We start from the raw sequence: 17834 nt of genomic DNA, 5'->3' as shown, positions 1-17834 counted from the left end.
AGGGTTAAAATGGATGAAAATAAACATTTTTATGCATGTTTCTATTGTGAAATTGTCTCAGGAACACGAATACGATAAAATTATCACCAGAAAATGGGATCTAAGGCAGGGGTGCTCAAAGTTTTTGGATGCCGGGCCAAATTTGAAGCTCAAATGAGCTTGCGGGCCAAATATATAAAATTGATTGTTTAAAAAATGACTTTAATTCATTTTAATTTAAAAACAATTTAAAATACATCTATCACTTGATGTTTATTTTGTTAATTTCTGTTATTTTTGAACATTTTCGTTATTATTATTATCCAGAAATTAGGTCGATTCAAATATTTAAAAAGTTTTTGTCCCTCGAATCTGGCCATGGTCAAAGGGAGGAAAAAAAAGTAAAATAAATATAAAAATTAAAATTATAACATTGTAAACATTTCAATTAAAAAATAGCAAGAAAATGTTTCATACACTCGTACAGTTGATTTGAAATCAAAATTTTCAAAAAATGTAAGGTTCGACGAAAAAAAAATTAAGCAGAAAATCTTGTTGTAATTTTTATTAATTTTTTTAAGGTTCAACATGATTTTTAAATTAATATGAAATACTTACATTTTTGCTATTAGGCTGTTGCAAATATTTTTCAAAGTTTATGTCGCCCCTTTCAAAATTGGTTCGAAAAATCAGGGGCAATATTTTTTTTCATAAAATTTTAATGGAAATAGAAGTCTTATCAACTCAAATCCACTCGACTTTGGTCAGAGTCAAGGGACATAAACTTCAAAAAATATTTGCAACGGCAAGTAAAAAAAATATTTGCAACGGCTAAGTAAAAATGTTAACGTTTAATAGACATTTACAAAATTGCTTCATTATAATTTTGAGGATAGTTTCACTAACATTGAAAGGTGTAAAATTATTTCAATTAGGATAAAAATTGATAAATCATTAGTTTTATAATAAGGGGTTACATACATGTAGAGAATCACAAAATTTGGTATTTCAGAAAATTCAAGTAATCCACTAAAAATATGATTTTCAATCACTTGTGAAAGTTTCATGAAGATATTTCGTAACAGAACTGAGCTAGAGACGATTTAAGTTCAAAATTTGGCCATGCGCAAAGCGAACTGTCAAACTTTCTGAACGGTTTTGAGAGTTTGCTTTAAAAATAATACAAAAATCAAAAACTGTCGGATTTTTATATGAAAAACATTAAAAATATTTTTAACTTTTTTTCAAATAAACTTTTTGAAAATTGGCCTTCGTCATGCGCACAGGACTGGTTAAACGAGTCTTCACCAAAATTTTTAGGCGATTTGGTCAAAGCAGTGTTGAGATATCGTGGCACCCGTTTTTAGAAACATCTAACTTCAAATAGCTATATCTCGGCAATGATACAACCAAATGTCTTCAAATTTGTTTTGGTAATAGATGTAAATGTATATTTTAATGCCCTGAAAATAGATTTAAAAGAAATTAAATGTATGCTCATACCAACCTCTGCCAACCTTTTTGCCGATTTACATGTATGTAACCCCTTAAGAGAAAATAAAAAATATTGGCATTAACATACATAAAATAAACCTAAAATCACTTTACAAATGGTCAAAGGGCCATTTGACATGACCATTCAAAATGGGTCCGCGGGCCATGAAAAATCACTTCGCGGGCCACGTTTGGCCCGCGGGCCATACTTTGGTCACCCCTGATCTAAGGGGTCACCCGAGCAAAAATTTACCACAAAAAAATTCACTAAAAGTAAAAGTGTTTATTTAACATGTTAAACTGCTTTACCCAAAGCGTTCTCAGTCTCAGATGGTAGTCCCAGATGTCCCCTACAAGCTGCAGGTCAAACCGAGTTGATATCTGGATTGAACACTTTTTAATTTGAGTTTGAAAATTATGCTACTTTTTCACTAAAATGCAAATAACTCCCTTTAGAATTATCCAATTAGGATGCTTCTCCCTGCATTTTGTTGCATTTTTTAAGCCCTTTCAGATGCATTTTGAATTTTGAAATTTAATTGAATTTTGCCAAAGTTATAGCCTTTTTAAGATTTTTGACGGTTTTGAACCTTCAAACTTTGTGTCCCGATTTGCCCCACTTCCCGTTGACCTAGAGTGCTCATATTTTGGCCAGATGCTAGTTTTATATGTATAAACATCCCCTGAAAATTTCAGGCAGATTGGTGAGGTCGATGCGAGATGGGTATGCTTTGCTCGTGGACTCGCTCTTAAAACGTTTGAAATCGTTGATTTGCGAATTAAATTAAATGAGGTGAAAGTGCAAAGTTTCGCCTTGTTTTAATAACTAAATTTAACGGAGTTGTGTTTCTTTCATCAGATTTCCTCCAGATTTTGCAGTTTCTGAGCAGTGGGTTTTCCGGCTCAGAAGAGATTCTGTGTCGACCAGACCGAGGGCTTCGATTCGGGACCATTCTGCGAATCGTTGACTTTTCCTTCTTCAGGCTGAAACAAGCCGTTTTATGGAAGTGGATTTCGGAATGTAGAACGGACCAAGGGTACGATTTGATTATTCCTTGGAATTTTCAGCAGGCTTCAGTTTGGAACCGATCCGCGGTTATTGATGGACGCTAAACGCCATTTTCCAGAAGAGGATATACGGATGCATGGACCCCGGACCCTAAGGATTTTCCATTTCTATTGAGTCTTGTGTCATTCTATGTGTGTCTTGCCAATCTACAGTAACTGTTGTTGAAAGCTGTAAATTTGGACCGTGGAGGAATTGCATCGAAATGCTGGTTTACTCCCGTCTATAACTGTGAGAAATTTGATGATTCATCGCGAGCTGAAAATGATATTAAAAAACGTTACTTAATCCACCATTTTTCCACCTTTAGGTGGTTGGTGCTTTCCTCACATTCATAAAGTGAATACACTACACAGCGTATAAATAACTTCAATCTTTTGGGCTCGTTGGAAAGGTCTTTTGATTACCTATCCAACGATGGGTCGCATAATAGATCCGGACAACTTTTTCATCAAAATATTTGAGATCCGGCCTCAAAAAAGTGTATAAATAACACTTAAGTGCTCATAACTTTTGATGGGGTTACAAAAACCACCCTTTTTACAATTGAGTGTCTTGCGAACCTTCGAGGTGAACGGACACTAGAGCTGCGGTATTTTTTACTACCTAAGCTCAGAGTTATTTCAAACAAAATTCACAGTCTTTTTAAAGACTACCTGAGTTATTTTCCAAAATTCTAAACAGTCTTTTCAAGACTAACCCCACCTGAAATTTTGTTGTATTTTACAAACGAAGCCATCTTTTTAAGAGAACTTTGCTTGCAAAATGCGTCAAAACAAAGGTAAACGCAAATCTTCTGAAGATTTGGTCGTTACGTCGGTGAAGCGTTTGAACGCTAAATCGGCTAACGGAAACAGAAAAAAAACAGCCTCATCCGAGGTCTGATTCTGATTCTGAAAGTGAGGTCAATCCTCCAATTCCATTGGCAAACGGTTTCGGTATTTTATCCAAAACTGTGGACAAGGATCCTTCTCCTCGTACTGAGCCTTCTGCCGTCGAAAAACGAGTAAAGGCTCCGCCAATTGTAGTGACTTCCGTCTCCGATTTGGCCAGCTTTCGAACGCAACTGAGGAATTGCAAGGAAACTTGCAATTTGAAGGTTTCGTTCCAGCTTGGTCGAAGAGGAGAATGTCGCTTGTTGACGGAATCTCTACAAGATCACCAAACTTTTGTTGGTTATTTGAAAAACCACAAACACAATTTCTACACGTATGAGACCAAGAATGCTCGTCCATTCAAGGCGGTCCTGAAAGGTCTCTCCAACGACTTGTCGGTGGATGAGATCAAAAACGAACTTAAGGTGTTGCTTGGCTTTGCCCCATCCCAAGTAATACCAATGAAGAAAAAATCAAACGGGAATATTTCTCGCTATGGTTTGACTTCACAATTTTATCTGATTCAATTCAACAGAAATGAAATCAACAATTTGAAACTTTTGGACAAAGTTCAGTTTTTGTTCCATGTACGGGTAAAGTGGGAGCATTTTAAGAAACATGGCGGTAATGGCCAGAATCTGACCCAGTGCCGGCGTTGCCAGGCATTCGGTCACGGTACTGATCATTGCGCCATGATTCCAAAATGCATGGTTTGCGAGGATTCTTCTCACGACAAGGACAATTGTCCCGTGAAAGAAGTCACCCAATTTAAATGTGCAAATTGTGGTGGAAATCACAAATCAAATTTCTGGGATTGCCCCATCAGAAAAAAGGTTTTGGATTCTCGTGCTAAGCATCAGCCGAAATCCAAACCGAAATTTTCTCAAAGTCTGGTTGTACCTGCATCTTTAAATCAAACGTTCGTGTTGTCTCACTCGAACAATGCTAGAAATACCCCTACCGTGGAAAAGTTAGGTAACTCTAATGGTATTTCCTATGCCAACGTCGTTTCGGGTTCGGGTTCATCCACGAATTTTAAATCCTCTACCAATCTTCCTGAAATTGGGCAGGTACCTCAAATCTCATTTGAAAATTTTTCTGCTGGCAACGCTTTGGGATCTTCTGATCTCGGCGATGTTACGTTTGAAAAAATGACTTTTTGCAAAACTCACTGTTTGGTTTGATTCAAACAATGAGTAATGCTACATCCATGATGGAAGCAATCCAGATTGGATTAAAATTTGCGAATGATGTTGTTCTTACCCTGAAGTTTAATCATGGATCTAAGTAATTCCATCAATATTATGAATTTTAATGCTCGCTCTTTAAAAGCGAAAGAAAATGAATTTTTCAACTTTTACGAGTTCATAACGTGCATGTTGCTGTTATAACCGAAACATTTTTAAAAACTGGCACTTATTTGAAAAGTGATCCAGATTATAAAGTTATAACTAATAACCGAATGAATCGAAATGGCGGTGGAGTTGCAATAGTTATCCACCGTAGTATGACTTATAGCACGTTACGTGACTTTAAGTTAAAAGTTATTGAAAGTTTGGGCATTGAACTTGAAACTTCTTTTGGGAAAATTATGATTGCAGCTGCATATTTGCCTTTCCAATGCACTGGGAAAAATAAAAATTATTTCAAAGGGGATTTGAATAAACTTACTCGGCATAGATCTCGATTTTTGATCATCGGTGATTTTAATGCCAAACACCAATCTTGGAATAATTCAAAAGTAAATTCTATTCAGAGATTGCACTTCTGGTCTTTATTCGGTTTTATACCCGAATGGGCCAACTTGCTTTTCTTCTGTTAGAAATCCATCAACAATTGATTTGGTTTTGACAAATCAAAGTCAGTATTGTGGTCCTTTAGTGACTCATGCTGATTTTGATTCTGATCACCTTCCAGTAACTTTTTCACTTTCTCATGAAGCAGTTACCAGACCCAATAGTTCTGTGTTTAATTACCACAAAGCTAATTGGGACAGGTATCAGCATCATATTGAGAATAATTTAAATCATGATTTTGTTTTAGAAACCAAAGCTGATATTGATTCAGCCTTGGAATCTTTAACTAATGCAATTTTGGATGCTAGGAATATTGCTATTCCTAAAGTCCAAGTCAAATTTGATTCTCCCATTATTGATGACGATCTTCAGCTTCTGATTCGTCTGAAAAATGTTCGCCGAAGACAGTATCAACGTTCTCGTGATCCTGCACTGAAGCGAATTCAAAAAGATTTGCATAAGGTTATTGACCACAGATTCACTCTCCTGCGAAATAAAAAGTTCGCAAGAGATGTCGAACAAATTAAACCTTATTCCAAACCTTTTTGGAAACTTTCAAAGGTTCTTAAGAAACCTCAAAAACCCATCCCTTCTTTAAAAGATGGTGATAATATTCTATTAACTAATGGGGAAAAAGCTCGAAAACTTACTCAGCAGTTTGAGAGTGCTCATAATTTCAACTTAAATGTTTTGAGTCCTATTGAAGATCAAATTTCAATAGAATTTCAGAATATTGTTGAACAAGAGTTTTCATCAGATGATGTTTTTAATACGGATCTGAATGAAATAAAATCTATTATCAAAAAAATTAAAAATATGAAAGCCCCTGGTGAGGATGGCATTTTTTACATTTTAATTAAAAAATTACCTGAAGCAACTTTAAGTAGCTTGGTCAAAATTTGCAACAAATGTTTTGATTTGGCATATTTTCCCAGTAGTTGGAAAAATGCCAAAGTAGTTCCGATTTTGAAACCGGATAAAAATCCTGCTGAAGCCTCAAGCTATCGGCCCATTAGCTTGCTTTCATCTATCAGTAAATTATTCGAAAGAATAATTCTTAATAGAATGATGACGCACATTAATGAAAATTCAATTTTCGCTGATGAGCAGTTTGGATTTCGCCTTGGGCATTCAACTACTCATCAGTTGTTGAGAGTATCAAATTTAATTCGAAGCAACAAATCTGAGGGCTATTCTACTGGCGCTGCTCTTCTAGACATAGAAAAAGCATTTGACAGTGTTTGGCATAAAGGTTTGATTGCGAAATTGAAAAGGTTTAATTTTCCAATTTATATCGTGAAAATTATTCAAAATTATTTGACGGATCGTACTCTGCAGGTATGTTATCAGAATAGCAAATCTGATCAACTACCTGTACGCGCCGGCATCCCTCAAGGAAGCATTTTGGGTCCAATTTTATACAATATTTTTACTTCTGACTTGCCTGATTTGCCCCCAGGATGTCAGAAATCACTTTTTGCTGATGATACAAGCATCTCCGCCAAAGGTAGAAGCCTTCGTGTCATCACAAGAAGATTAAAAAAAGCTTGGATATTTTCAATTCTTATTTGAAAGAATGGAAAATTACTCCAAATGCTGCAAAAACTCAACTTATTATTTACCCTCACAAACCAAGGGCTGATTTTCTTAAACCAAAAAGTCATCACGTTATCAAGATGAATGAGGTAAATTTAAAGTGGGAGGATCAAGTGAAATATCTTGGACTTGCTTTTGACAAAAACCTTACTTACAAGGATCACATTGAAAGTATCCAGGTTAAATGTAACAAATATATTAAATGTTTGTATCCACTTATAAACAGGAATTCTAGACTTTGTCTCAAGAATAAACTGTTAATTTATAAACAAATTTTCAGACCTGCCATGCTTTATGCTGTGCCGATCTGGAAAAGCTGTTGCCTAACCAGGAAGAAAAAACTTCAGAGGATTCAGAACAAAATTCTGAAAATGATTCTGAAACTTCCTCCCTGGTTCAGCACCAGTGAACTTCATCAATTAGCCGAAATTGACACTTTGGATGTTATGTCCAATAAGATAATTGATGCATTTCGACAAAAATCATTGCAGTCTTCAGCTGCATTGATCCGCTCTTTATATAGTTTATAAGTTAGTTTTAAGGTATCCCTTTTCCCTTTGTACATGTAGGACCTCCTACATTTGAAATCACTGAATAGCGAAAGCTACAATATTTCATGAATATATGAAAGTTGCTTGTAAATATTTAAAATTGAGGTGAAAAGTCATCGATTGTGATTGGACACTCAATAATATTTTAACTGAATGAATGTACATGGAAGAGAAAATCAAAATAAATATAAATTAAAAAAAACCCTTTTTACAATCTTCTGAAGATTAGCTAAAACTGTTTTTTAAGCATAACTTTTGTAGTACTTTTCTTAACTTCATAATATTTACTAGGGTCTTGTGGGACACCAAGACGGATCGAATGAGACCAAAACAGTCTAAATCGGTTCAACCAGTCCGGAGATAATCGAGTGCATATTTTTGGGTGCACGGACTCACATCCAGACACACGCACAGACATTTGTTCAGAATTTGATTCTGAGTCGATAGGTATACGTGAAGGTGGGTCTAGGAGGTCGAATAAAGAAGTTCATTTTATGAGTGATTTTATAGCCTTTCCTCATTGAGGTGAGGAAGGCAAAACTCTAATATTTAGGAAAATTGAAAATTAATTGAATGGCCCAACTTCGCAATTCGCAATTCGCAATTTTCAGTGTAAGAACGGGCCTTGACCGATCTTATGCACTAGGTTCCCGACGAACACGCACTGCCCTTACACCTACATCTCACCCTTGCTCTGAGTCAGTACGAGCAGCACGCTAGAACACGCTTTGAGTGTTCGTGCCAGGCATGCACACCTTCTTTTCCGGTTACGCATTTTAACTCGGCCGGGGGTGGTACATTACGTAGGGTTTGATGTAAGTATAAGCGCCTAACCATTTAAAGTGTGCCTATCAACTTTCATTAAAGCAAACACTGTTTTATATTTAGTTTGAATTCAAAAACTAGTTGTTATTTTACTGTTTATTGTTTTCTCCTGAAATCATTCCTAGTGTTGAGTCGTGTTTATATGTTGCTATTTCTTTTGTCGCGGTGTTTTGTTACAATTTTTGGTCCTAAGCATTTTATAAAAGTTTTTCAAAAGTACAATAGTAATATTTCTGTTGATTCTTTGATCATTCCAAAAATTGAGTAAGGGCTCAAACCTCACTTGTTTTAAAGAAAATTGTGAAGATTAAAAACAATGGACAGTGAAAGAAATATATTTTTGAAGAATCAATAGTAAAAGAAAGATAGTAATTAATGAAGTAGATAAAGAAATTAACAATAGTTAATAAATAGAGGCAACAAACAAGCTTAGATTGTATAAGGGCAATTTATAGGGCAGATGAAAAATTATTCAAATAGATAAATAAAGATAAACAAAATTGACATCGCTACCAAATTAAGGGAAAACAGACAGTTTGTTACAGCAGCATCAATTAGTAAATAGAGTGGAAAAGCGTTGAGAAATAAGAGAATCAAGAAAATAAAATCGAAAACAAATGGACGATAATAAACAGAAGGCGTGTTAGAGAATCAGTGAAACAAAATAAACAGAATATAGATGGTAGATAGAGAGCCTGGAGCCTATTAGAGGACGGACACCTCAAACCAAAAGCACCAATCGAAGCACGAGAACTTTCAAACGGAGGTACCAATCGAGCAAAAGACAAAGGATTTTGCTCGATAGGCCCCTCCGCTTGACAGCTTCCGCGCCTCGATTGGCAATTCAGGCCTGAGACGTCCGTTTTCTAACAAGCTCCAGGCTCTCTAATGGTAGATAAAAACGGAAAGAAGAGAAACCCCGTTGTGCGATGTTTCAGGTACATCCACAGCAGTTGACTCAACATACTGCGAATCAAAACAATACCGTCTACAATCACAAATTACTTCCCTTTCCTACATTGTTGCGCCCCTTTCTTTTAGCCGTCTCGACTCTGACCCGCGGTGGTCAAAGGTTTACGATCCGTTTCCACAGGCCACCAGCTAGGTCATCATGAAAACCAAGCCAACGTGGAGGTAAGAAAATAGGACACTCGCAAGGAACCAGAGCTATACTGTTCTGATCAAGATAATTCGGATGATCTAACAGAACTACGGATGTAGTTAGTTACGCTCCTTCCAGGATGTTCCTTACGTGGACGTCAACCGAAGAGCACGCAACAAGGTCAGTGCCATTGCATGCTCTTAGGTATCAATCCTTGGCCTGCGAAAATTAATTGAATGGCCCAACTTATTTACAAAATTTTACACAAACTTCGCCCATCCTGGTTACTCTTTTTATAGACAGATTCATGATTCACTCCGATTAGTATTGTTGACATCCATAAAAAAATGTACATTCACCGCAAAAGAAACAGCGCGCAATGAGAACCATGATATTTGTTTTGAATATATTGTATAAAAACTTTAAAAAGAGATAAAATCAATTTTTACCGATAGATTTTTTTGAAAAACAGTTTCCCTGACTCAGGACAGTCCCCCCTACAAACTCCAGAAAGAATTACCGAGTTCCATTCAAGTTTTATAAAAATAACCTTTAGACAAGCCGTGCCCCACTGACGGTACAACAAAATTGGTAAATAAATTGACATGTTTAAGAAGGTTTTTAAAAATAAAGCTATTTTATTATATTTTCAGAAGTTGCTTAGTTATATCTGTATAGTGATGAAAATGTAGGATGAGCTATTAGCAAAGTTTATCGGAACATGCTAGTGAGTTGGAGAACACACATCCATAGCTACGTTCAACATACCTGATCTATACTTGGTGATCGCATATGATCTTCCTTTGATTGGACACTGTCTAATCGCTTTGGACTCCGGGGAGTTCGAGAGTATAAATCTAAGGAACCATAAATTTCCTGTGTAGATAAGTTTACTAAGCACGATTTTTGCACAATGTCTACTACAGCAAGGCCATACTCGTTTCCATATGCCATTCTGGAGAACAAAAAATCAAACATTCAATAAGATTCTATGGCTCTATTTATAATACCTACAATCCATAGCTGGAGTTTATTGTGAGTGCAGTTATTTGACCAGGGTGCGTGCCTTGTGTCCACGGAGTTACGCATACTAATTGAGCTTGAAAACCTGGTGGTTTCCTTTGTGGTCCACTCCGGACTTTCAAAATTCCGTTACACTGTGAGTTTATCGAAAATTAAAAAGAAAAAGTATAAACACGCTGAATGTTGTATTTTACGAAGTCAACTACCTTTTTCTCGCTATCCATTGAATCGTATTGTTTTGGCAGTGTCTTTGGAACAAACTCACAATCTGGACTGCCATCGTTTTCTGCTGAATTTTCATAAGATATAGGAATTTCAAGTACCTTAAAGAGTACCAAAGTTTAGGTATTACATTGTTAAAATAAAACCATTTCGTTACATACGGCAATATCTCCCGTGCTTTCAGCTCTCCTAAACTTGAATAAAACTACATGCCCGCTACTGGTGGCTGTACATAATTTTCTGAAAATGAAAAGTATTTTTGGCTCTTAAAAAGTTCTCATCACGTTGGTTTAGGCTTCCCAATTCAAATAGATGCAAGTATGTTACAACGATGTTAGAACATTTGGCTTTGTTAAAAAATACCCTTACCTTGATTCTGCACATAAAGATATCGCCGAAATAGATAAAGGATCGTCATCACTGACGTCCATCGATCTCACTCTGGATTTCTCGAATATTTTAGACGTTTTTAATTTATAAAGCACTTGTAATGTTCCAGCACTCGAGTCCCAAAACTTGATAGACCCATCTTGATGTCCAGTCATGACAATTTCTGAATAACTACATGAAGTTGGCTGCCATTCTCCACCATTTACTGGCCACTCCCGTTCCGAATATCCCGAACGGCGGTTAGAAGTATTTCTTCCTACTGAGTAAAAAGCTGGAACCAAATCAGATGGACAATCTGCTAGGTATGTACAACAAGTAACTTGTGACTCATGTATATCCATGGAATAAGGCGATTCAAATGTGGGATAACCGGGTGTTAACAAATCTATCAGTACCAAATCATTTTGCAGCAGGACTGCAACGGCGTATGGTTCTTGTAAATCTGAAATAAAGCAAAAAGAAAAAAAAATAAGTCCACACTTTCAGTGAAGGTGCAGCTACTCACCACTTCCCCAAGGACTTTCACAAATTGTAAAAAAATCTATAACTGGATGTTCCATTTCTAATACTGTGGTTGATTTGCCTTGAACTAATACTGTTATGCAATGAGACTTACTGCTACACTTTTCTGTCGGCAGGCCACCAGAGAATATTGTAAATTGTTCACTGAAACAAGATCTCCAAATTTAGTAACTCAACAAAGTGCAGCTGAGAAATGTGTACCTACCCAAGTCTATTTGTTTTAACTTCCACTTTCTGGATTGCATTGCATGTTTCTGTTTTTCCATCCTTATTAGTCTTAGCTTAAATAGTATTTGATTGAACAAATTAAAACAAAGTGATCGTTATTCAAAGCTATCATACTTACCGTGTGGAAAACCATGCACTAGAGGTTTAGGTGAAAGTTTTAAAGGCCACGTACACAAAGATCCATCGGTGTGCGATGAAAAAAAGTGTTTTCCTTCATGATGCCACGAGCACGATAAAAGCGGTTCCTGCGATATCCATCGAAATTCTGCACATTTTCCTCTCATATCCCATAGAACTAATTGACCTGTTTCAAATCCTATCAACAACTGAAATGCAAAAAAAAAATTAAAAACATTGTCACTTGATACATTTTGATAAAACCCTTATAATATGTTTTCAAGTATTTATCCCCAAATCGAAGCACCGTCAAGTGGGGCTAATTGGGACTACGGTCTGAATACGTAGAGCAGTTTTTAAAGTTAAAAAAAAGTTGCGATTGAGAGTTGTAAACACACGCTTACCAGGGGAACTCAAATTTGAGTGGATCCAAGCAAAACGGCGCAAACCGTAGTCATACAAATTTGACATCGAGTACCCGAACTTAATTTTAACATGGTGAAGCCGATGTCAAATTTGACATGCTTTGTGTACCGGAAAAATCCTCCAGGAAAGCAGAAAAATGGTTCCGGGGACGGATATCGGTTCGGAATGACAGTGAAAAGGAAATTGTCGTTTTGGGCTAGTTTTTTGCCGATTTTATTTGAATTTTAATTGTGTTGAATTATAATTTTATCATTAACCTTATCATTATCATTTTCAGCATTTGAGCCGAGGATCTTGTTTGGCGGAATTCGACGGAATTGACTACGGGTGGACGAGGGCTACCGAGTGAAACTTGCCGATATAGTTGAAGAGTTCGTCGACGAGGTTGCGCGTGCTGTCGGTTCGGACGATTATCCAGTGGGTTGATGACGATACTCTTGTCGAGCGGATCGCCGGGGACGATCTGCCAGTGGTGAAAGACGGACAGGCAGAAGGCTTGGCCTTGGGTGTACGTTCGCAGGTCGGTTTCAAGCCAAACGAATCGATGGCGGGGAACCGGAGACGCGTCCAGGGTGACGTGGCCACGTCGCCGGCCAAGAGCGGTGTACACGGAGGAAACGCAATCGGCGGGGGCTTGCACTTCGACGAAGTGATACGATTCCATGAGGCGGGGTGTGGCTATGGAGAAAGCGGAGTAGGTGACTCGGCGGGCGGTTGGGATAATTTGGCGACCTCCAGGGTCGAACTTTCCTGGGCGACGGATTCGTCGGTAATTTTGAACTTGACGTTCCGAATGGGTTCCTCGCAGAGTCGTCCATCACGCGAGCCCTACTGAATGTCTTGCACGATGGAGTTTTTGACGGAGCCAAGCAGGGTATTGTCCGCTTCGAAGAACAGCGTGTCATCGACGAGGATGTTTGGGCTGGTGATGTCCGATTTTGATCGATCGTGATGTGAGCAGTTCCCAGTCATAGTTGACCTGAAAGAACTCGCCTCGTCCTCGGCCAGGCCCTTCTCTAGCGGTTTTGCAATAATTGCAATCATTTAGTTGGGCGTCTCGGCGAAACACTTGAGCGAACTCGTCTCGACGACACTCTCGCAAAAGGCCACCGCCGGATCGGATCTCGGATTACATCTTGCGCAGGTCGTGCATCACGCAGCCCAGGTAGAGTTCACAATTGCCGAGAATAACGTGCTCGCCGGATTCATGCACCCGAGTCGAGAGTAATTGGTAAGATTTGTTGACCATGCGCAGACATTTTCGGGAGTTCCGACGGGTTGACCGGTTCGACGGCTATCTTGATGATAGACTGGGTGTTGAACTTGAGCGAAGATAAACACGTCCTCGTTCATGTTGACATCGGTTATGGTCGAGGTTTTGACGATGCACTAGTCGATGGGAACTCGATTCCCGGCGAGGACGTGGTTCAACTCGACCTTTAACGCACCTCGTAGATCCACAACCGCCCGACCCACAGCGTACGGGAATCTTCCTCGCCCATGAGAACTCTGACCTCCTGCCCGGCGTGCAACGTCCCGCTCATAATCCGCGCCAACATGTGGAAGAACGTGCAATCTTCCGTCGGATATATTTTCGAGCTGTGCACCATCAACTGCGCAGTCTGGTCACAGTTCAGCATGTCCTGATAGTTTCCACTTTACTTCACCCCCGTGTAAATGTGGTCAATCTAGCTCTAGTGATTGAAAGTTCTACACGTACATGTTCAGAAACTCACAAAAATCCCCAACAGATTCCAAATTAACCTCAACAGCGACCCTTCCTCCTTCGTCACCCGAATGTTCAGCTTAGCCAACAGCGGCTCTGACGCACCAAACAGTCCATGAAGGCCACCTGCATGGTAACGCTACGAAACTTCGCCAAAAGGATCGGCCCAGAGTAAATTTAACGGCGGCCACTTCCAACAGAACAAAAGCGTGAAACGGCAAGGATAGCCCTCGCGGTTAGGCAGATCGCCTCGAAGATGGCTGCGTTGAGGGTAATACCCTTGGAGACGATTGCCGCCGGAACGTAGTGATCGTAGAATATCAGGTGGAGCATCAGCACAAGGAAGGTAATCGTGTCCGTGCTGACACTGTCCGTGAGGTTGCGCAGAAGCGGAGAAAAAATGTAGACAAATACTAGCACGGCTGCGGCCGTTTTAAAGTCCTCCATGACGGTGTCAAGTCGGAGGCTTCGCCGGCATAGATGAGATATCCGATGACGGTTCCGAAGATGGCCTGTCCAAGTATGCTTTGCGGTTTGAGAGCGTCCGTGTACAGATAGTGGAACATGATCAGAAAACTAGTGATGATGGAAAGTTGCTGGCTCAGCCGGGTGGCACCTAGGAATTCATCCGGAAGTGTGTACATCTGAAGGTTGACGTTAGCTTCAGCTCCTGCAGGAAGTTCGGACTCGTGTAATTGTCCTCGAAGTCGGCATTTTGGTACAGGTTGATGTCATGCGCACAGTTCGACGGATTATACTGAAATAGAACCATGAAAACAATTAGACCAAATTTATTGTTAGTAAATTCTTCCATCCCCGGCAGATTCTGCCTCCCAACTTTGGCAGACAATCCGTCAACCGGTGGACCAAATCCTCCTCAAATAATGAACCACTAACATTACAAATAGCGCCTTGTACCGTCATCGGGGGCGAATTGGGACACATGGAGTGAATTGGGACAGCTTTTTTAGCAATGTTGCAGCCTAATATTTTAATATTTTTGAGTGGTTTCGAGTAGACCAGATTCAGAGCAACAAAATGTGTACATCCATTTCCAAATGTGAAGCATTGAACTGGTTCAGGGTTGTTACGGGAAATTCGAAAAAAATCCGCGCCAAATCCGCGCCGACCGAAACCCCAATCCGCGCGAAATCAACGCCATATAAAAATTGCGACCAACATTCAAGAAATGTTATTTCCAAAGAAAAACTAATGCAGAAAGTATTTGATAAAAAATGAAACTCGTTTTATGTTTGAAGGAATGAAAGCAAAAATCCTTTTAAAAATACCTCAAGAGACGTCAAGAAAAGTGTCACAAAAAAAAATCTTCAAGCAAATCAGAGCGAAAATAATTTAGACCACTATAAACAAAATTTAAAAATCTAATAAATGAAATTTAACTTCAAAAATATAAGCTCATAAAAACCAAAATCTAAAATTTTAATATGATTAAATTTTTGATTTCGAAATTCTAAAAGTTGAAAATCTATGAATTTTAATAAAGATTGTGATCCAAATTCCTCACTAAAATTTCATTCGGAAACAAATTGCATTTCCAATATTTGAAATATTTTCTTCTGTAAATTTAAGAATTTCAGAATTCAAGAATTTAAGAATTTGAGAATTTAGGAATTTAAGAATTTAAGAATATTTTTTTTTTGCTTAAACTATTTATTTGGCTTCTTATGATAACATATTTTTGTGCCAGGTTTAACAATTTTCCGCCTGATCTCCAATTTGTCTTCTTCTTGGGAGGTCCGAAGACGAGATCCTAAAAACCAAAATCTAAAATTTTAATATGATTAAATTTTTGATTTCGAAATTCTGAAAGTTCAAAATCTATGAATTTTAATAAAGATTGTGATCCAAATTCCTCACTAAAATTTCATTCGGAAACAAATTGCATTTCCAATATTTGAAATATTTTCTTCTAAAAATTTAAGAATTTCAGAATTCAAGATTTTAAGAATTCAAGAATTCAAGAATTCAAGAATTCAAGAATTTAAGAATTTAAGAATTTAAGAATATAAGAATTTAAGAATTTAAGAATTTAAGAATTTAAGAATTTAAGAATTTAAGAATTTGAGAATTTAAGAATTTAAGAATTTAAGAATTTAAGAATTTAAGAATTTAAGAATTTAAGAATTTAAGAATTTAAGAATTTAAGAATTTAAGAATTTAAGAATTTAAGAATTTAAGAATTTAAGAATTTAAGAATTTAAGAATTTAAGAATTTAAGAATTTAAGAATTTAAGAATTTAAGAATTTAAGAATTTAAGAATTTAAGAATTTAAGAATTTAAGAATTTAAGAATTTAAGAATTTAAGAATTTAAGAATTTAAGAATTTAAGAATTTGAGAATTTAAGAATTTAAGAATTTAAGAATTTAAGAATTTCAGAATTTCAGAATTTAAGAATTTAAGAATTTAAGAATTTAAGAATTTAAGAATTTAAGAATTTAAGAATTTAAGAATTTAAGAATTTAAGAATTTAAGAATTTAAGAATTTAAGAATTTAAGAATTTAAGAATTTAAGAATTTAAGAATTTAAAAATTTAAGAATTTAAGAATTTAAGAATTTAAGAATTTAAGAATTTAGGAATTTAAGAATTTAAGAATTTAAGAATTTAGGAATTTAAGAATTTAATAATGTAAGAATTTTGAAATTTTAGAATTTAGGAATTTAAGAATTTAAGAATGTAAGAATTTAAGAATTTAAGAATTTGAGAATTTAAGAATTTAAGAATTTAAGAATTTAAGAATTTAAGAATTTAAGAATTTAAGAATTTAAGAATTTAAGAATTTAAGAATTTAAGAATTTAAGAATTTAAAAATCTAAAAATTTAAAAATTTAAGAATTTAAGAATTCTAGATTAAATTTTCAAAACAACCTATCCCTCATGGGTTTCCTATGCAGAAAGGACCTTTTGAAAATTTAATCTAGAATTTAAGAATTTTAAAATTTAAGAATTTAAGAATGTAAGAATTTAGGAATTTAAGAATTTAAGAATTTAAGAATTTAAGAACTTAAGAATGTAAAAATTTAGGAATTTAAGAATTTAAGAATTTAAGAATTTGTTTTTATTTTGAATTTTTCTCTTAATTTTGATTTTTTGATTTTTAAGTTTATTGGAGTTTTGAATGTCAGATTTTTAAAATTCTGAATTTGGAAATTTCGGATTATTTATAGTATGATTTTATAAATTCGTTTTTTTTAATCCGAATTTTAAAATTTTTGATTAAAAAACTATTAAAATGTTATAAAAAGCTTCGAATTTTTAAAATTTGAATTTTGAATGATGGGGCATTAATTTTTAAATGTTCTGATCTTTTTATTTTTCGCCAAGAACGTTTAAATTTAGAAAAATATTTCTACGGGTAAATCCCATCTAAAATTCAAAGGCAAATTGAATATATTCACTATAAAATTAAAAATTAATAAGGTTAAAAAACATTGCTAAAAACTCAAAAGAAATTTCATCTTCAGAGCCGGATATATTAAGAAATGAGTTAAGTGTAGTAATAATTTTATTTAAGAAATTCTCAACCATAGATTTAAAAAAAAAAAATCGCTACATAATCTTCAGCTTAATTTTTCGACGGTTCGTATTAAGAAAATACAAAGATTTTCAGAAAAAAATCTACTAATAAGAAATTAGAATTGCACTCAATGGAAAAAACAAATTATCGTAATTGCTGATAATATCTTTCTTAATAAATAACTTGAAAGTAATTTTATCTCTCCCAATTAATTTATTTATCAAAAGTGCCATCCGCGCCTGAGCAAAATTAGTCAGCAAATCCGCGCCGTCCGTAACAACCCTGTTGGTCTAAAACGTGCTGTCCCTATTCGAACTGTAGTCCCGATTCACCCCAGATGACGGTACATTAACTTTG

At 36.1% G+C, this 17834-nt stretch overlaps 2 protein-coding genes and 1 pseudogene across 2 annotated transcripts in view; all 3 read right to left on the bottom strand.

The window, feature by feature from the left end:
• The window catches only part of LOC6054476 (syntaxin-binding protein 5), a 430924-nt gene that overhangs the window by 215990 nt on the left and 197100 nt on the right, over positions 1–17834 (bottom strand). The window contains exons 6-13 of the mRNA XM_038260959.1: positions 11788–11995; positions 11647–11722; positions 11425–11585; positions 10899–11361; positions 10691–10769; positions 10514–10630; positions 10299–10441; positions 10053–10239 (exon numbers count right to left, since the gene is read on the bottom strand). Coding sequence (XP_038116887.1) covers positions 10053–10239; positions 10299–10441; positions 10514–10630; positions 10691–10769; positions 10899–11361; positions 11425–11585; positions 11647–11722; positions 11788–11995 — 1434 coding nt within the window. The remainder of the gene's footprint in view (positions 1–10052; positions 10240–10298; positions 10442–10513; positions 10631–10690; positions 10770–10898; positions 11362–11424; positions 11586–11646; positions 11723–11787; positions 11996–17834) is intronic.
• LOC119769103 (116 kDa U5 small nuclear ribonucleoprotein component-like) lies at positions 13625–13884 on the bottom strand. Its single transcript, XM_038261006.1, has one exon. It carries the CDS (start codon positions 13850–13852, stop codon positions 13652–13654), a length of 201 nt encoding a protein of 66 aa, XP_038116934.1. The 5' UTR covers positions 13853–13884; the 3' UTR covers positions 13625–13651.
• Positions 13980–14888, bottom strand: LOC119769078 (annotated as a pseudogene).

This window comes from Culex quinquefasciatus, chromosome 1 (genome assembly GCF_015732765.1).
Source record: "Culex quinquefasciatus strain JHB chromosome 1, VPISU_Cqui_1.0_pri_paternal, whole genome shotgun sequence".
Taxonomy (NCBI): domain Eukaryota; kingdom Metazoa; phylum Arthropoda; class Insecta; order Diptera; family Culicidae; genus Culex; species Culex quinquefasciatus.
Note: the sequence above shows the minus strand (reverse complement) of the source record. Positions and strands in the feature narration are given on the sequence as shown.